The sequence below is a fragment of the Solea senegalensis genome, linkage group LG1, assembly GCF_019176455.1.
Source record: "Solea senegalensis isolate Sse05_10M linkage group LG1, IFAPA_SoseM_1, whole genome shotgun sequence".
Taxonomy (NCBI): Eukaryota; Metazoa; Chordata; class Actinopteri; order Pleuronectiformes; family Soleidae; genus Solea; species Solea senegalensis.
The window spans coordinates 3353719-3372981 of record NC_058021.1 but is presented as its reverse complement, the minus strand read 5'-3'; the positions used below and the strand labels follow the sequence as shown (position 1 = coordinate 3372981).

The 19263-nt window shown below is 40.2% G+C and overlaps 1 protein-coding gene across 11 annotated transcripts in view; it reads left to right on the top strand.

Annotated features, from left to right (window-relative positions):
- Positions 1-18871, top strand: part of LOC122773576 (rho GTPase-activating protein 12-like) — a 46309-nt gene extending 27438 nt beyond the window's left edge. Inside the window, exons 3-19 of one of the 11 annotated variants that reach the window (XM_044032366.1) lie at positions 4385-4654; positions 5819-6025; positions 6414-6494; positions 7370-7477; positions 7687-7749; positions 9150-9224; positions 10613-10674; positions 11138-11219; positions 13144-13245; positions 13489-13587; positions 14102-14204; positions 14528-14650; positions 14941-15039; positions 15284-15361; positions 15954-16088; positions 16514-16619; positions 16918-18871. In XM_044032366.1, coding sequence (XP_043888301.1) covers positions 4385-4654; positions 5819-6025; positions 6414-6494; positions 7370-7477; positions 7687-7749; positions 9150-9224; positions 10613-10674; positions 11138-11219; positions 13144-13245; positions 13489-13587; positions 14102-14204; positions 14528-14650; positions 14941-15039; positions 15284-15361; positions 15954-16088; positions 16514-16619; positions 16918-17092 — 1968 coding nt within the window. In that variant the 3' untranslated portion in view covers positions 17093-18871. Of the gene's footprint in view, positions 1-4384; positions 4655-5818; positions 6026-6413; positions 6495-7348; positions 7478-7686; positions 7750-9149; positions 9225-10612; positions 10675-11137; positions 11220-13143; positions 13246-13488; positions 13588-14101; positions 14205-14527; positions 14651-14940; positions 15040-15283; positions 15362-15953; positions 16089-16513; positions 16620-16917 lie in introns of all 11 variants that reach the window. The other 10 variants (XM_044032350.1, XM_044032359.1, XM_044032403.1 and 7 more) reach the window with 10 other exon arrangements.
- Positions 18872-19263: the final 392 nt, after the last annotated feature.

Genomic DNA, 19263 nt, shown 5'->3' with positions numbered 1-19263 from the left:
GACGTGTGTGTTTTTCTTTAGGGTCGGCTGTCATTCGTCTTTATGTTGTGTTTTTATCTCTGTTTCTGGTTAACTCCTAGCAAGTGTAATCAGTTTCGACAGGTTCCTTTTTCTTCCCTTTTTATGCACCTAGTCCTTCAGTCAGAACTTGAAGTGTTAGACTAAGGGAACACACTGAAACAAAAGCTATAATAACAATAATTAGTTAGTAAACTACCATGTCACAGCATTAAAATCCTAAAAACCTTTGATATGTTATTTGTTTACATTACCTAATTACCTTGTCATGCTTTTACAGTGTCATAGTATCTGTGATGTAATCACATCAGGAAAGAAAGCCTGGCAATTTTCCATGTCCACAACTCTTCCTGTCTTCCTGTTTCGATCAGCCGTTGTCACGCCTCATGACTGGTTTCACTAGTTATTTGTGCCACATGGATTGTTGCTGTAGTACCTGCAGTATATGCTGGTAACTTGTCTCAGCCCAAATTGCTATATTTAATCAGCTTAGATGGATGGAAATCATATTTTCTTTTATGGTGCCACAATTTAGGATTATTTCAATCATTGACATACATTTTTTACAGTTATGTCATCTTCTAGATGTTTTCTGGCATAAACACTATTCTTGTCAGGACCAAAACCTTATCTCTGAGGGATTGGTGAAGTTTAAGGCCAACATTAGAATTGTGGTTTGGTTATAGGTTAGACATTAACTGATTGTAGTCAAGGTCAGCTTTGGTTAGACTGTCCAAATGTGCGTGGCTTTATGTCCCAGTGAAAATAAAATTTGAGCACACAAGGAAGTTAAAGAGGTTGGTGTTTTCATTGTGCATGTTAACGGTTGTGTTTGTGTGTGTGTGTGTGAGAGCATGTCTGAGCATGTGTATGAGCTTGCATGTGTGCATGTATGTGTTGGTCTAACCTTAATTTAAAGCTTTGGATCCAGTGTCTTTATATTGCTTGTGTGCCTGTTTGGTGTTCCCAGCTCCCTGTGGTATGCAGCAGAGCAGGTTCATCTGTGTCAAAGTGAAAAGGGGAGGAGAGAGGAGGTGAACCTGTGTAGCTCCACCTCCTCCTCCTCCTGCTTCATGGCTGGTGTGTTGCTCTGTAACTCCACAAACTTGTCGTCAGGGTGCCATCTAAAGGACTGACTTATATTTTGTATTGATAATTGATATTTTTAAAGAAAAACACAAGAAAGAAAAGAACAGTTCGTAGATGATTGGCACCAGTCAAAATGCCACTACTACAAGTGGGCCATTTTGGGCCACTACTCTCAAAGATGTTTTTTTCAGGCCATCCAAACGCTGCCCATATTTTTCCATTCAAGGTGCTGGAAAAACTTAAAACATATTAGTTTCTATAAGGGCTGCAATTAGTAAAGCGATTAATCTGTCTATTACTATCAATTCTCAAAATAATTGACAATTCATTTTGTAATCGATTAATAATTGATTTGCATTGCAGCCCTAGTTTGGATGTAGCTTTAATCACCTGACATTTCCCTTGCATTAAAACAGCACATCTTTTATCTAGTTAAGTTGCACTGTCATACACCATGACACTTGTCCAGTCAGCGACCTTTCCTTTAAGCACAGTGTTCTATCCAAGAGGGCATCTTCCTCAGAATGAGAGGTCACCGTATTTGTGTTCCACTGCGGGTCATTGATCTGAGAGCTTGGTATTGATTAGGCGGTCGGTCTGTTCTCACCAGCTGCTCAGGAATATGCTGCTGCTTTCACAGAGACATACCGTGCATTTTTAATGAGCCAACCTGATAGCTTCATGCAGCTGTTACTTAACATAACCTACATTGCTCTGCAAAAAAATATTGTTTTAGTCCAACTATAATGGGACTTTTATAACGCAATTGTTTTTATTCAATTTTCTCACTTGCATGTTTGTGATAATGGCCATGTTTGAACCTCTCACTGTACAACAAAGGACACCAATTAGGAGCCAAGACCAAAGAAATCACCATAAGCATTTAATACTAGTCATTTCTCATCAGGGACAGTCAGTGTAAACTTTAAGTTGCAGTTTGAGCATATAAGATGTTTGTCAAGTTGCACACCAGAACAGAGTTGAAGGGGAAATGTAGTTTTGTGGCAGACACCGAGGTGGGATGCGACCTAACTGTCTTTTAACGGCAGATTGACTACCAGGACTTCCTCTTTGACGGATTCATGCACTGAATCTCACATGAGCAGGAAAAGCACAGAACAGTGAAGCCAGGCTTGAACACCGGCTGACAGCACCACTCAAGCTGCAAATATCAAAACGGGACAAAAATTGCAATGATCCGTCTGAGGAAAAGTTTTCTCAGGGCAATCTTGGCACATGAAGAGGACGATGTGTTTACTAGCTGCTCAATGATAGAGGTAATACTTTATATATATATTTGTTTGGACCCCACTTAACATTAAAGCAGAATATTTTTTCAAAGTGTACAGTTTTAGCATCACAGACCTTTTTGGTGATAGCACGCTTGTACTTGGGAGGTCTGGTTTACCTCAGTGGAGAGGTTCTCAATTGTTGTCTTGCCTTTCTAACCAATCTCTTTCTAATACATGCAGGTTGAAACAATTGTATATTTACTAGTGTTTTGTAATTTCCTCATGCTGTGGTATTGAGCAAACTTCACAGGCTTCTCCTCATCTGCTGAATATTCATGTGTATTTTCATGCGTACCTCCAGCTGTTCACTGGGCTCCTGTATATTTCATCCCTATTGATCCCTGTGCAATAAAAGCATCACAGAGCCAATGTTAAAAGCCCTCCAGGTCACAGCATTATTTATGAACCTGTCTACTATTTTTTGCTCTGCAGACTGGCCGCTTCTTTGTAAAACTAGCATGAAATAAACATGACAAGTCATCCATTTGCTGGATCAATCCTCCATCAGGGGTTTGAATCTTGACTCCAGCAGGTTACAGGAATATTGGTGGAATAACTTTGTGTCATGCTTTATAAGCTCACACAAAAGATAACTTTAATTTAATCTCCTGATTTCCACAGCTTCCCTTCTTGGACAAAGTGTCCTAATTTTTCAGCATGCGTCTTCATAGTCAGTTTTACTTCCCTATTTTTACCTTATCTGCTACTCTCACTTATATAAGAGCAGCACTTCCCCCCGTGCTCCTTCTCCAGATTCACTCAGTTCTCTGCTCCTCGTTGGTCAGCAAAGATTATGTCAGCTTGTTTGACACTTTAAGTTCCTGTGCCACTCACTGCCTTGCACCAACATTGCTGTAAAGATTCTGTCATTTAATACGTTTTCAGTTCAGTGGGAACATGGCGTTGACAGTGTGGAGGTTTGATGTCGGTGCTGAGGGTGTTGACAGGTGTTTTGTATGAAGGTGTGCAGCAGCTTGCATGTGCAGCTGTTGATTTTACACTGTGAGAGATGTGGTTGTGTTGCATCACGCTGTCCAGGATCTTTTCCCTGATTATGCAACAGACTAGGGGTGGCCAGTATACCGGTGACATCACCGTCACCATTGTGATTGCTCCCTGGGCACAGATAAGTGCTGCCCACTGCTCCTGCACCAGGCTTGTGTGCGTAATCACTACTGGGGTGTAAAATGGATGGGATAAATGCAGAGGTCATTTTTACTATCACTAATTGCAGAGTTTGCAAAAATAACACATTCTAATATTGATTTTGCAATATTGTCATTATCGTGAGAAATAGGCACATGGTTTGCTTTTGGTCCAGGACTCGGATTCAAGCATTGACTACATTCGGACATGGAAATTGGAGGCGAGGACTCAGACTTTGGATATGTTTTTTTGTTGTTTTTTTTAGTGGTTTAGTGGCTGACTCAGTGAAGGAGAGTAGAGCAGCAGCTGCTACAGGTAGATGTGTCACGGATAATCAATAATAACAGCACAGCTCAGGTCTGAGAGAGAACACACCAAGCCCTTGTGTTTCACATTAGGTGTCTAACCCAAACCACAACAAGTTTCTCTGATGTGCTGTTGCATCAATTCTCATTTCTGCATCCACATACACATCTGCAGTTCCATTCCCATTTAAACAAGGGTCCAAGGGTCCAGTCTAGTAATCCACACATACATACTCGATCTCATATTGTATTTTCAAGCAGTGATTACTCAATAGGAGTTCATCCTCTTTTGTCTTTTGACCAAAACAAGAGCGAGAATGTGTTTTGTTTCAAAGTATGACCGGAATTTACTAGACAGGCAGCACAGAGATAGAGGAAAAAATGATGCCTTTTATTGTAATATCAAAATGTAAAACTGTGAAATTAGATTTTTTTTTAGGTCCTATCGCCCACCCCTGTAACAGACTGAAATCCAGTCACAAATGATTCACTGTTTTACCTTTTGCTTTCTATGCTTCTTTCTCCCTCCATCAGACAGTGTCTTCATCAGGCCATGGCCACGGTGACTCGCCCGTCTACACCAATCTCAAGGAGCTGAAGATCAGCCAGACACACATGCCCCCTCTGCCCTCAGGCTCCCCCCTTCAGACTTTGGGTGACTGGGAGAGTTACAAGGACCAGAGTGGCAGGCACTTCTACTACAACCGCTCCACCCAAGAGAGGACCTGGAAGCCGCCTCGAGCCAGGGAGACCAGTAGCGGCAACTCCAGAGGAGAAAACCACAGTGCAGGAGAGAGCTCTGAGGTACAAAACATGCCCTGTATGCCCATACAAATGTAGACTTTCTGTTTATGAAGAGGTTCCAGTGACATGACTTAAAACACGACTGAAAACACTCCCCAGCTTACAAGTGCATTCTACTTAGCTTGTGTGTTATGAAAACACTAAGCCAATGATGTGACCACATAGTGATGTTTTGAAGATGGTCAATTTTTTTTTCAGTACCTTAAATAAACGGAGGATGTAGTTTATTCCCCATGTCAGCACTGAGTTAGTTTTAGACAGTGTGCAAATCTTCCGGCAAGGCTTAAGTTATCAATTTCTTGAAGTGCAAAGGAGACTCAAAGCCAGTCAGAAAGGGAGACAAGTACAACATCACTAAAAACTTAATAACAAGGACAAACGGACAATATACTGTATCTCAAGATCTGTGCAATTAAAATTTAATTAATAATTAATTTAATTAATAATTTATTATTTAAATTAAAATCCTCACAAAACATACATTTTTACTGCAGAACAGGAGGTACAACCACAAAAAAAGACCAAAGTATAGTCAGCCAAAAGAATTAAGAGAAATCCACCCACGCTTTTGTATATTCTCAGCCAGAGACAGATTTAAAAACGCTAAAAATGCAGCATATAAGACAGAGTTAAGTGTCAGGCAAAATGTATTTCAGAGAAAATAAAATCCCTCCGACATGTATGCTGTATCAACACCACATGTGTTTCATTGAAAAGTTGTGATGAAACAAAAAGTCCCACGTGTAGATACAAATAGACTTGCAATTTTGGAAATTGCACAGGGCAGTGTTACAATTTTCAAGAGTCACAATTATGACTAAGTGAAAGATTCTTTCATGTGCACACATGCAGTACTCTGACACATACCAGACTGGGTCATGAGGTGGTCACTTCTCATTTTCTTCCCAATTCCAGTACATGCACAATGCACCACACTGCCACCTACAGGTGTAAAGCTCCCACTGTCACTCAGTTAACTGTAGCAACCACCTCTAGATTTACACAGTCCACAATGACTCTCTTATGGGGTTTCTGGTTTTCTGTTCTGTAAAATCTAATGGTGTACTGGTTGTGGGTGCTTGACTGCTTATTTTCCTCTATAACGTCATGGTGAAAGATGCCCTGTCTCTTCTCTCTTCCTCTCTCTCTTCACACTTATGCTAGACTACTCCTCTCTCGCTCTCGCCTTCTTTCCTCCCCCTCCTTTCGCTGTCCATCGGTCGACTTAAGCCTCTGTCATCGGAGGACACCTGCTTCAGTACCTACTCTAGCCAGTCTGACAGTCAGTATGGCTCGCCGCCGCGTGGTTGGTCGGAGGAGATGGATGAGCACGGCCACAGGCTGTTCGTCAGCGACCATACTAACGAGAAGGTACCCGCTGCACAGTGCTCATCTTCTGCCTCTTGACTCTGGTGGTTTCTGGGGATGAAAGAATTAATGGAATTTGTGATGATTTTCTCCGCCTATATTTCCTTCTTGCACCGATTCAACAATGTTGTAACACCACAGCTGGAGAGAGAGATATAACCACCACAGGAGAAATGTCGACAATACAGAATGTTTAGCTCTTAGAAGGCACTCACGGCAAACATTCAGGAGCTTAAATGCATATAAATTTAAAAAAGCAATATCAACCACTTTTAACGTTTAACACCTCATGTGGTGAATGATGCAAAAATGTTTTTATTTATTTATTTATTTTTAGCGTGTTTGATCAGCGTGTTTGATGTTGATGTTGTTACTCCATGTGTGTCACCAGTGGTTAAAACATGTTGATGAACAGGGCCGACCTTATTACTACAGCGCCGATGGTTCCAGGTCAGAATGGGAGCTGCCAAAGGTAAAACACTTCAAAATAATGGTCAAATTTAGACCCTAATTACTGAAAAATTATATTGTGTCCAGTTATCAACCTACAAAAGCATGAGAGCATAATTGATGTGATCACAAGTGCTACAGCTAATATTTTGACTGATAACTGATTCTTTTGTTTTTTGTTTTCTTGTTGCTCAATACCTACAACATTTTTTTTTCCCCACAGTCATAATTTTAAATAGTTTACTTTGTTCGACACTCTGTCCACAACAAGCAGGAGACGAAAGACAAACCTTTATTCGTTCAAACCAAAACTACTTGGCTGTTCACAACACATTAATGCAGGTGCATTTACCAGTTAGACATAGCCAGCAATTTGAAAAACATAATTCTTCCACTGTGTTACAAATATTCTCCTCCCTTAAAGAAGAAATAAACGTATTTATTATATTTAGGGTTTTTTCGATCAGTGCCATATCATATCACGTTTTCTTGTCAATAATCAACCTATTATGTTAGTTGTATTTTAAGATTCTATTTTCAATTTGACTTACTAGTAAAATAATGTTGACATTTAATCCAGTATTTGCGGATGTGTTCTAATTAGTGTGATAGTGTAATTTGACAGGTATGTATAAACAGCATGTTACAGGATGTACATTTACTTCATGGAGATGCTGTGCTTATCCTTGTTTACCCACATTGCAATGATTATTTATGAGCGGAAAATCTATTTGTAACAAAATGAAAGCATGCGGCAGATTAAGGCACAAACATATCAGCTCAAACCTGTTTTTTTTAGATGTATTCAGTTTAATTTAGGAAAAACAAAGATTACTGAATGCTTATGCTTTGTGATTCCCCATTTCCTTCTTTCAGTACAATATCTCCCCTCCCCAGCCTTCTGGAGATGCTCCAAAAACTCGCAGTCTGGACAGGAGACACTTGGAGCCCATCGTCCTGACCAAGTGGAGACATAGTTCTCACGTTGAAGAGCCAAACGACAAGGTCTGACACCCGCATCTGCAAAGAAAACACTAAATATTGTCTAATATTTAAACAAAAACTCTCCTAAAAAGTAAATTTTTAAACCCATTTCTAACATTTGTCAGTTGTGCTTATTCAATCCTGGATACATACTGTACCGTGTTGCTGCTATCTGTTGTGAAAACGGTTGTTAAGTCAACAGTTTCAGTTGTAGACTTGTTACATTGCAGCGGCTGTTAAAAACCAGACGTTTCCGCGCAGTCTCTGCCCGCCTACACCCGTACAAACACAAAGTCAGTAGTCCGTCATACCGACAAATCACTGTCTTATCCCTTAATCCTTAAACCTAAAAGACAGACAATCAGACAATCACAATACATGAGTCATAATTACACATCTTCGTGTTGAATCACTTTTTTTTTCTTGCATGTTTTCCTGAGTTGATTGAACCAGTTTTTTTGTTTGTTTTTTTTAAATCATTTCACTTAAAAATTGGACAATCAATCATAAAGTTCATCTTCAGAGTTGTGGTAGGCAGCTTGTTTTTTTGTTATTTACATTTCAGCTTCATGTAAACCAAGTGATCAGAGAGAGAACTAGACATAAGCACCTCCCCTAGACCTTGAGGAAATCTGGCCTTCTATAATCAATTACACAACAAAGAGAGTGACAATGAGAGAGCACCTCCTATTGGCCATTCTTTTTCCCAGCTGTGCTGAATTAACGTGTTAGTCAAAATGTCTTTATGTAGCACCTTTCAAACTTATCAAATGCTGTGTAAAGTGCTCTGCAATTTGACTGATTAAACAAAAACAAGCAAATAAAGTAAAAATGCACTTGGCAACTATTGCACACTGAGCAATAAAAAAGTCAATAAAATAATGCACTTAAAAGTATAAAAGATTTTAACTTAATATTATAGTGATGAAGACATAAAATATGTAAATTTTATTTACCCAGAAACAGTAAAACACTAAAATCTAATAATAATATATATAAATAAAATATTGATAGCAGAGCAAATAATAATACAACAAAAAATACACTCACAATAATAACATAACATACATTTATAAAAGTAAGACGCAACATAAAAGCCAGACTGAAATGATGGCTAAGATGGTTATGCTAATCAAGTGCTACACCATAAATTATTATTCTGTGATTTTTCTTTTATTTCTAGAACTTCTAAGTATGTTAGAGATCATTTCATAGGTAAGTTAAAGTTATAGTCATACACCGCAAATATTTTAAGTTAGACTTTTTAGGGGCGGGGTAAGTCAAACTGCAGCAGGTGAAAATATCCTGGAAAATTGATTTGAAGGAAATAGTGGGAACCATGACCCTGCCTACTGCAGCTTTAAAGAACTTGACCACAGCGACGGAAACATTCTTAGAAAATACAATATCACACATATGAAACACATGAAGTACCTTTTTATATGCATGAACCTTTCAAAAAACACTATTGTATGCATATCTGATTAATAATCCATTAATTTCTCCTGGAAATCACTGTCATCATCATCATCATCACCACCATCGTCTCAATGCTAATCACACTTGTCTTTGTCTTCTTCATCACATCTCATCTCATCATCGTCTCATTAACACTCTGTTGTTACCTCATGTGACACAGTGTTTGTTTTTCTTTTCTTTTTTTCTTTTTTGTCCATTCCTGTCTCCTCACTAGGATGCACCTCTGGGTCCCATACCCTCCTCTCCTGACTCTGACTCCTGCCCTTCGTCTCCAAAGCCCCCTGACTCTGTTAGTACTCACCCCTAACTTCCACCTGCTCACGTCACCCACCAGACTCTGTCCTGCAGGGGTTTATTTAACTCAGTCCCTGTGTTACAGGCAGTGACACATGTTGCAGCTTACTACAAGGTTCCTACACTGGTCTGGGAAATGGTTAAAGAGATAGTTCAGGGGGATTTTTTTTGTGGAGGGTTTGAGGTTCTTAAGCATAGTTGGTGTGTTACATACAATAGACCACATTCACCTGTTTGGAGAGGGAAAAACTGTCACCCTATTCCTACATGCATTAACGCCATAGTGCAGAAGTTGTATATCCAGCGGATAAATTGTCTGGGTTATACTTAAAAATGGCTGTCTGACAGCATGGTATACCACTGAAAACAATCCAAATATAGCATACAGTAATAATGTTATAATACTTGTTTTTTCTGCTGTCTCCTTTTGCATCAAAATATTCCATAAATTACCTTGACATTTCCCGTCTCCCTCTCCAACTGAACATTGTCTACTGTACATAACACACTGATGATGCATGAGCACCTTATTCACCCACTTACTTCTTTAAGAAATCTTAAACTGGAGTCTGCGAAGAAACACTGAAGATTGGTCAAATGTCAATGTCATTAATAGCGTATTTCCACCGGCTCTACTCGCCTCACCTCGACACGGCACGGTTTAGGTTGCATCTCCACTACAGAATCAGTTAATAGTACTTCCTCCATGACCGGAGCACAGACTCCGTCTGACACAGTCACTGGACTGAAACACAGCGGCAGGGTCTGTGATGCCAGTCGCGATCTCCTGGTAGTTGTTGGAGATTAACCCACGTTTTTAGGATTGTTAAGTAGTTTTAATTGATCTACAGTTCGGCTTGAATTCTGTGTCGGCCGTCTCTTCCTGCAGTCTGATCAATCATCGCATAGTACCTACTCGGCACGCTTTTGGAACCTAAAAATAGTACCTTGTACTATGCTAGTGGAAACGCTACTTAAACTGTGCCGTGGCGAGGCGAGTAGAGCCGGTGGAAATACGCCATTATAGACATTTATGTCATTATCTGGCTCGGTTTATGGTTGGGTTGATAACCCATTTTTCTCATAATCAGAAAAGGCAAATAATCACTGGCTAAATGCAGCTCTGATAGAATAATTAAATGTAATGTACGTTGGCATCTGTATACACTCTCCAGTCCACTCTTTATGGTCACTTGCCTTTCCTGAGGGAATGATTTTTCTGGTTGCATGGTGTTTTTTGGTGGTGGTGTTTTACTTATTGTTCACCAATATTAAGCTTTGACAGCAGCTTTGTCCTTTGCGATCCTGCTGTGTCTCTGTAGAGTCTCTGTAAAGTGTTGTTTTGTTTCGTTTGCACTCTAATGCTTGTTTTTGTTCCTCCAGCCATCTGAAAAGTGTGGGGTTCTGAATGTGACAAAAATCACAGAGAATGGCAAAAAAGTGCGGTGAGTGACTCTGACTCTGACACTTTTGCTGTGTCTAATTGAGCAGGGTGTAACAGTATGTGCCCTTCTGTTGATCTGGTGATGTTCGTTGCAGTTTGTTTGTGATCAAAATAGATTGTGATTTACCAATAAAGTATTCTGATTCTGAATGCCGTGCTGTGCCACAGGATATAGTTTGTATTTGGATCACAGTGCGAACATTGAAATCAAACTGTACGTTTTTGTTTATTAGCTACGTTGCTGTAAATAATATTTTCACATCTATAGGAGTGACAGTAAATCTGCTGTTGAGTGCAGCTGTCTATCAAAACTTTGAGATGCTTGTGCCACTGTGATTCCTAAGTTAATTCTCTCTTTGCCCAAAGTTATAGGAAAACCTTTGTCTAAATTCTTGTAAATGTGAGCACACATAAAGGAGAAAGTACACGTTTGATGACTGTTGTCCATGAACTGTCTGCTGCAGAAAGAACTGGACCTCCTCCTGGACAGTTCTCCAAGGGTCCATAATGCTGTTTGCCAAAGGACAAGGAGGTGGAAGCAGCTGGGTGAGTGATAGAAACGGTTTTCTGTACGGAAAAAATGTTTCTCATCATGTTAGTGATTCAGTCTGTATGTCTAGACATAGGTACAGTACTAACAAAAGAAGAGTTGTTCTCAGCCATTCAGGCATTGAAAAGGGAGGCAAGGACAAGTCTGTTTCATCTCTGTGTTGTTGTTGTTTCTGTTCTTTAGTTTCAACCAGGCTCTGTAAAGAGGGTGTTGTTTGGTTTGTCAGTGCAGTTCCTAAAAAAAAAAAAAAGCTTTCAAGGTTTTTATAAGGTCATTACAGGGTCATTACAAGTTAAATTTGAACTTTCTTCTTCCTGGATGTTTCTTGTCCCTTCTCTTTCCATGCCTCCATCTCTTTATCTCACCCCCTCACTCTGTTTTCTTCACTGCCCCTCCTCGATCCTTTCATGCAGTCATACTATCACAGTGACTCCTTCCCTGAATTTCTCCTGTCACTGTTGAGTAATTGGAGGCCGTCTGCTAAGAAGCATCCTGCTGTCTGCCATGGCTGCACTGAGCTCCCTCAAGCCTCCTCTGTATGTGCTTTCTCCTTCCTTATGTGTGCTTCTCTACTTCTTCTCTACCTCCTTCTCTGCATGACACATCTGTCCTGTCTGTCGTGCTCTGACCCCGGACCCCTTTGTTATCGGTCACATCAAAGCTAAGGGTTGACAACATGGAGGGCAGAGTTTAGAGAAACGGATTCAGTCGGAAAAGCTGAGAAGTTTTAAAGTTCAGATGGAAGTCTGCCGTCATGCGTCTTGTTACGTGGACGGAGCATGACACACAGGCAGCATTACTTTCCGTTTTTAGTTGTGTGCATGTGTGCATGTGCATGTGCATGTGTGTGGAGGCTGGAACACACTCCTGAGTCTTTACTGCAAAGTTTTCCCTGCAATAAATGAGCTGTCAGGATAAAATAAATGGCGACTCTGTGTTTTTCCTTAAGCCCAGTATGCCAAAACATTAAGAGAGGCTTTAAATTAAAGGAATTGAAGAATATACGCTCACTTGGCAGTTTACTGGGTTCACCTATCTAAATCGATTGCTGTCTACTGTGAGAGAGAACCATTAAATCCTCCTTCCTGCAGGTTTTAACGATCCGGTTTTGTTTGACAGTCAGGTGTTGATACAGTGCTGAACTGTGTCATTTTCATCCTTAAAGGTGTTTTTTTTTATTCACCCCCTTTATATCAGTGACATGAGACAACATAACACAATCACTTCTGTGTGTAATGGAGCAGCACAAGCTACATCCTCTGAAATCATCACAACACAGCTGAATCAGAGCCTGCTAGTGGTTGCAGTTGGTGGTTTTAATGAACTGCCAAATAAGTGTATACACTGTGTAGAACTAATGGGTTTGTCAGTTGTTCGGCTATTCAGTTAAAGGCTGCAGTTTATTTATTTTTTTTATGTTATACCTGACTAAGGGAGTGTTTGAGTATACACACCAGCAGAGCAGGAGCGAGTGAGGGCGAGAAGTCAAACTGCTGATCGACGTTGGCGCCTCTTTGTGTTTTCAGTCATACCCCCTTGTTTGCAGCCGACTCGCTTTACTAGTACACTGTTGCCTCCATCTCTCTTGATATAAAACAAATCACTTCCTGTGTGCAGCGTGTGAATGTCGCCAGGTGGAGCGAGATCTAAACACCGTCATATTGAGAAACACGCAGAGTGTCATGTGGAGCTGATAGGCTTAGTCAGCGTTGTGTTAACTCTTTTGAAGACGGCGTGAGTGTAATAGACCTTTGTTTGTATTTAAAGGTTCAGCACTACAACTGCAACGACAGTCAAAGCCAGAGCTATAAGGCTACAGCTTTATTTTTTACAGCTGCATAAATTGTCACATTTAAAATGAGTAAGATATGTGACAAAGGTGTTTACTCTGCCCTGTTCGGATTCTTTTCTCCTCTCCAGTTTGGAGGAAACCAGTCCAAACCCGAGTTCACTGTGGATCTGAAGGGCGGCTCAGTGGAATGGGCCTCCAAGGACAAATCCAGCAAGAAGCACGTATTAGAGGTGGGACAGAGCTCACTTCACATTCGCATGCTCTCTGATCTTTTGCTTGTTTGTATTTTCCTTTGAAAAACAACTTCAAAGTGCAAAAAGGTCCTAAATACAAAAAACAATGTTTCAGAAATCCTCTGAAGGGTTTTAAGTAAATATTTTTACGAGTTTTAAGAGTCCATGCTCATTGTGAACATACTATGTGAAGAAATAAAACGATCTCACCATTGTTGTGTGTCGCTCTCCTGTTTGCAGCTGAAGACTCGGCAGGGAACAGACTTGCTGATCCAGTCAGAAAATGAAAATGTCATCTCTGAGTGGTTCAGAGCGCTGCAGGACACGATCAGCACCCACGTAAGGAACAACGCTTTCTCAGAGTTAGTTTACTTAAGGAAACAAAGGTCAAAAACATAATATACATGTGTTGTTTGATTGTGACTTCATTTTAGATGAATAGAGGACTTTGTTTTTGTATATAAATAATGTTGAAATGTGTTTTCATGTTATATTGAACTTATTAGGAGCTGCTCATTGTATCCACACTATGATATCAATGTGTGATGTTTATAGGTGGAAAGATTTGGAAATGTTGCTGAATATTAGCCACCCTACTGAAAAACTGAAAGTAAAATAGTCATTATTGAAGAAGCTAAAATCATTATCTCAGGAACTCCATCGTGTGGAAACACAGGAAATAACAAAGTTACTTCAACACATTGGTGTGTTGATCACAAGTGAAATCAAACCGATTCGACTTGAAAAAATGTAGCTGTACTTTGTTGTTTTCCTGCCCTGGGAGTCCAGCGATGTAGCAACGTGAACGTCTTTACATCAACAATATCTTGTTTGTGTTTGTGTGTGTTTTTAGGCTTGTGAGTCTGATGAGGCCATCGAGGAGGACATGCCCGAGTCTCCTGGTTCTGAGAAACATGACAAGGAGAAAGAACATAGAGACTCAAAGAAAGGCAGAGGTCTGTGCTCTTTATGGCTTTAAACTTCTGTTATTACGTTATGTTTTTAAACACTTCTTATAAAGTAAGGTAAAGTTGTTGTAAAGTGGATTATTAAGATTTAAATGTTGAATAAAGTAGAATAATTATGACTGTAGGACAGATTTGGCAGCGCATATCGAAAGCACAAAGTACAAAAACAGCTCGATGACGTATCAGTATCACCCGCTCTATAAAACAACTGCTTATCAGTGTCATTCCTCTAAAACACAGAGCAGCCGTAATGGCGGTCAGCGTGCTGAGACGAGTAGTGGACTACACTTTCATATCTCCTTTTTCCTCAGCAGCCATGAAGACCTCCACCAGCATGGACTCCTCCGACAACAAGAAGACCAGACACAAGCTGAAGAAGTTCCTCATCCGCCGTCCGACACTACAGTCCGTCAGAGATAAGGGATACATCAAAGGTAACAGAGACTTTTAAGTTGTACTTTTATACATTTATTAGATTAAATACATGAAACATGAAAATAGTGATTTATTGGTGATTCTGCATTTTAGATTAAGATGATTCTTTATTTGCTGAGAAAAATCTCCTGATTCTAAGCTAAGAATTGCCATGAAAATGCTTTATCACACATCTGAAAACATTTTTTTTAACTGCACACCATCAACAATCAAATTTGGAAGTAGTAGACAGCTGACCGAGGACCTTGGACTGTTTGTGATGCTGTCTTTTGTTACTATGTGTCTTCAGATCAGGTGTTTGGCTGCAGTTTGTCCAGTTTGTGTCAAAGGGAGAACAGCACAGTGCCACACTTTGTAAGGATGTGCATCGACCATGTGGAGAACAGTGGTGAGTCTACATGTGTGTGTTTACCATCACATCTGCATTAGGAGGAAAGGTTTCTAGTTTCTGTAAATGTGCCTGTTGTAAAAGATGGGATTGGTTTACTGTTACGTGATTATACAGCTAATGTTTGATAAGCGGTTACTCCCTAACAAGTTGTAAAGTAGTATAAATACTCAACTATGTCTGACAGTATTGATAGATTATAGATTTCTCTTCACTGGTGTTTTTCTCCCATCATGCCCTGCAGGTCTGCATGTGGATGGTCTGTACAGAGTCAGTGGAAATCTGGCCGTCATACAGAAACTACGATATGCTGTCAATCACGGTAAGACACTGTGCACTAACACTGCGTTGCTTTACTGACTTGGCAACTACAATGTAGATCATCAAATTATATTATATTATATTATTTTCTTCTTATCTCACATGAAAGTGATTTTTTAAATTATTATTATTATTTTTTAAATGTTCGATCATCCTCATTTTATACCCACAACGTTTTGCAAAAATTGATTAAATAGTTGGCTACACAGCACAGTGGCCAGCATTGTTGCCTCACAGCATGAAGGTCTGAGCCTTTCTGGGTGGAGTTTTTAGGTTGTGGTGGGGGGGTTTTCTCTGGGTACTGCAGCTTCCTCCCACAGTCCAGAAACATGCAGATTTGGATAATTGGACACTCTAAATTGACCGTAGGTCTGAATGTGGGACCAAACGCTTGTTTGTCGGCCCTGCGATGAACTGACACCTGTACAGGTTTTACCCTGCCCAATCAGCTGGGATTGGAGACAGTGACTGAGTGAGCGATGAAGTTGTTTTTCTGTAATCCTTGGTTGGAGATTAAAGTAAAAAAGACTTGTGTAATGTAAATATTTTACTTGACTTTTTCCTAAAACAGTGGTTTGTATGTGTGTGTCCAGATGAGAAGGTGAGCCTGGAAGACGGGAAGTGGGAGGACATCCATGTGACCACAGGAGCGTTAAAGATGTACTTCAGAGAGCTGCCAGAGCCGCTCTTCACCTACACTCTCTTCCATGACTTTGTCAATGCCATCAGTATGTGCTGCACCACAAATATGTCTCTGCACTCACTCAGCAACACACTTAGTATATAAAGGATAACAGAAGCATTTACTGCGGCAAAACTCCCCAAACTGGCATTTTATTGAAATCTCTTCCAATCATGGAAAGAAGTTCATTAAGCCTGTTTTTTTGTGCTGAAATTTAAACTGAATACTGGGAGATAGATACTTCCTTTACCTCAGTTATATTATTGTTGAAAAATAAAAGTCAAAAAGCACCACTGAGATCACTAAACCCTATTTATAAAATGACTTCCATAAAGATTAAGTACTATTCAGTTTGTCTGGGTCTATATAGTATAGTACCAGCAAAGACAATGTAAATACGCATTACTCTGATGGTTCACATGTTTCTACCAAGGCTTTAATACTTGTTTGTTTTCTTTTTTTGCTCTACAGAAATATCAGACTACAAGCAGCGGGTTCAGTCCATCAAAAACTTGATCAAACAACTGCCTAAGCCAAACCATGACACCATGCAGGTTCTCTTCAAACACATGAGGAAGTAAGAAAAACATCTGTGTTTTTTTTTAATTCAAAGACAACCTTACTTAGAACACTTAAAAATGTGTATACTAGGGATGTACTGATTTTATGAGCTGTCCATCAATACTTCCAGTTTGATACATAGTTGAATAAAAGGCTAAACATGCTTTAAACTGTTATTGTTTGTCGTTAAAGGTAATGTTAAAGGTCAGTGCCTGAAATTATGATTATAGTTTGATGGGCTGAAACTTTTGATAGGTTTTATTTTGTGTTTTTTCTCAGCGTGTAGAGAATCTAACAGTTTGTCTTTCCTCCAGGGTGATCGATCATGGTGAAGAAAACCGTATGAACACTCAAAGCATGGCCATCGTGTTCGGCCCGACACTGCTGCGGCCTGAGACGGAGACCTGGAACATGGCCGTCCACATGGTCTACCAGAACCAGATAGTGGAGCTGACACTGCTGGAGTACGAGAGCTTTTTTGGCAGGTAGACGGAGGCAACAGAGGATAAGCCTACGTGTTCTATTTTCTCTCCAATAACGCAGCATGGCCCTGCTAAAAAAAAAACCACACACACACAGCCCGGTTCTGCTCATTGTTGTCGACTTCATCTTTATCTCAAACCAACCTGTGGGCAGCGGCTTCTCCAAACACACAATATGTGGACCAAACTAGTGACCAAAACATTTTTGACTCATTGCACTTTTTCAGTTTCTCGTTTTCTTCTGTCGCTGCATTTGTGTCGCCTCTGTACTGCAAAGGTGACGTCCTCCTGTCCTGACACTGGATTTTAAATAAAACACGGAACCAAACAGGCCTGGACCACTGCACAAACACGCTGAGAGCAAAGGAGCCTCAGCAGCCTCCATCACACAGGAGGTGTCAGTATTGGAGGTTTATGATGCTGAATATGACGTGTTTGTACTGTATCTTTCCTGGGTAAATGACAGCTTTGCTTTAGAGTTTAGACACTAAGCGAGAAAGACGTTAGAGGCGGAACAAGGAGAAGGGATGTGGATTATTATTTTACAAGAAAATCTTTTTGTCTTTCAGTACTCATTGTGTTCCCATTTTTATTTTCTGTTTGATTTTAAAAGATTTTTTTCTTCTCTTTCTCTCTGCATCCATCTCTGCCCCCTTTCTCTTCTTTCTCCCCTGATATACTGGACTAATGCTCTTTTGAACACATCAGGTTAAAGGGATCATTTAAAGGCGCTAACCCAGCAAGCTTGCTGACATGGCTGCAAGCAGTGACGCTAAGAAGAAAAGAAAGACTTATCAAAAGGCTGACCTAATAAAATCTATGCCTGATTTAGACTACGATATGTTTGTTTGAAAAAGAATGCCACTTTATCTTGACGTCAGACAGCCTTTTTTCCTGGAATCTGAATTTGAATTTTATTTTATTTAACTGCTCACTCCCTGCACCAAAGTCCATAGAGAGAATGTGCAATTTTACATCACAGCACACAGGCGTTGCTGATCCACTGCTGTTCAGAACGCTCCGATATCTTATTTTGTGACTTCAGTAAGTGAAATCCTTTGTTTGGATTTACTTAAGAGACACAAACTTAGCTGATAACAAGGCAGCAGTAGACTAACAACTCCTGAACACTAGCTTTCTATTTGGAGAACGTGAGAGTGAACGGTTTACAAACTTCTCTTTCCAGTCAGAAAAGTCTGCCTGACCGTGAGATAAAGCACTGTGCCTGCCTTAAACTGGTTCTTGGCACAGTTGGGTCTCTGTGTGACGGCACTGCATACAACCACACTTCAACCAAACTTGAACTATCCCTTTAACAGAACTCCGTATTATATATCTGCATGCCACCTTCTCCTCTTGGCTTTTTAGAACAAATCATCTCACAGTGGTCAGAACATAAACCTGAAAACCAACACTGGTACTCAGCTGTTGCTTTTCTCCTCATGGATACAAAGCAAACGGCCCTTGAACGTGTCTCCATTGATACATTTGTACAGTGTATATGTTTGTGTGTGTGTGCATGTGTGTCTGTGTGTGTGGGGGGAGGGGGGAGGTTGGATGGATGAATGAATTTACTGACAACATGTTGTACAAATAGTAAATATAAGTACATTTGCCTGGAGTGTTAAGAATAAGGTAAAGAGGGTGAAGTGACGTGAGGTGTGAAGTAATGAACTGTGGATGAGGTGGTTTACCTGTGAATCAGGTAGATGGAAGGTTGTGAATGTAAGTTTGCAAAGTAAATGCTGTCGGCTTTATCAAACTGGAATAAAGACCTTTAATAGAGGGGCATATTCTTTGTGGTTTTTTAATGGGTTTTACTGTGTCAATCTTCAGAAATCACTGCAGCCAATGGCAGATACATGATGTGGAATTTTGTGGATGACATGTTTGGCTGTTTTTCTTTTTTCACAGGTGAAATGGGGAGGCTGCTTTTTTCGGTGACATCTGAAAACACCAGTTCTTTAGGCCTCAGAGCGGGAGTTGAGATCCTCATGAATGACGTCGCGACCCGTCGCCACTTTGTCTGAACGATTGTGGACTTTTAAAGGCCAATAGAGTGACAGCAGTTTGAAGCACGAACAAGCAGAGAGCAGATGAATCAGCCAATAGCCCTGTAACCCACCCACCCCCCACCCCACAAACACACACACACACACACACACACTCCAGAGGAAA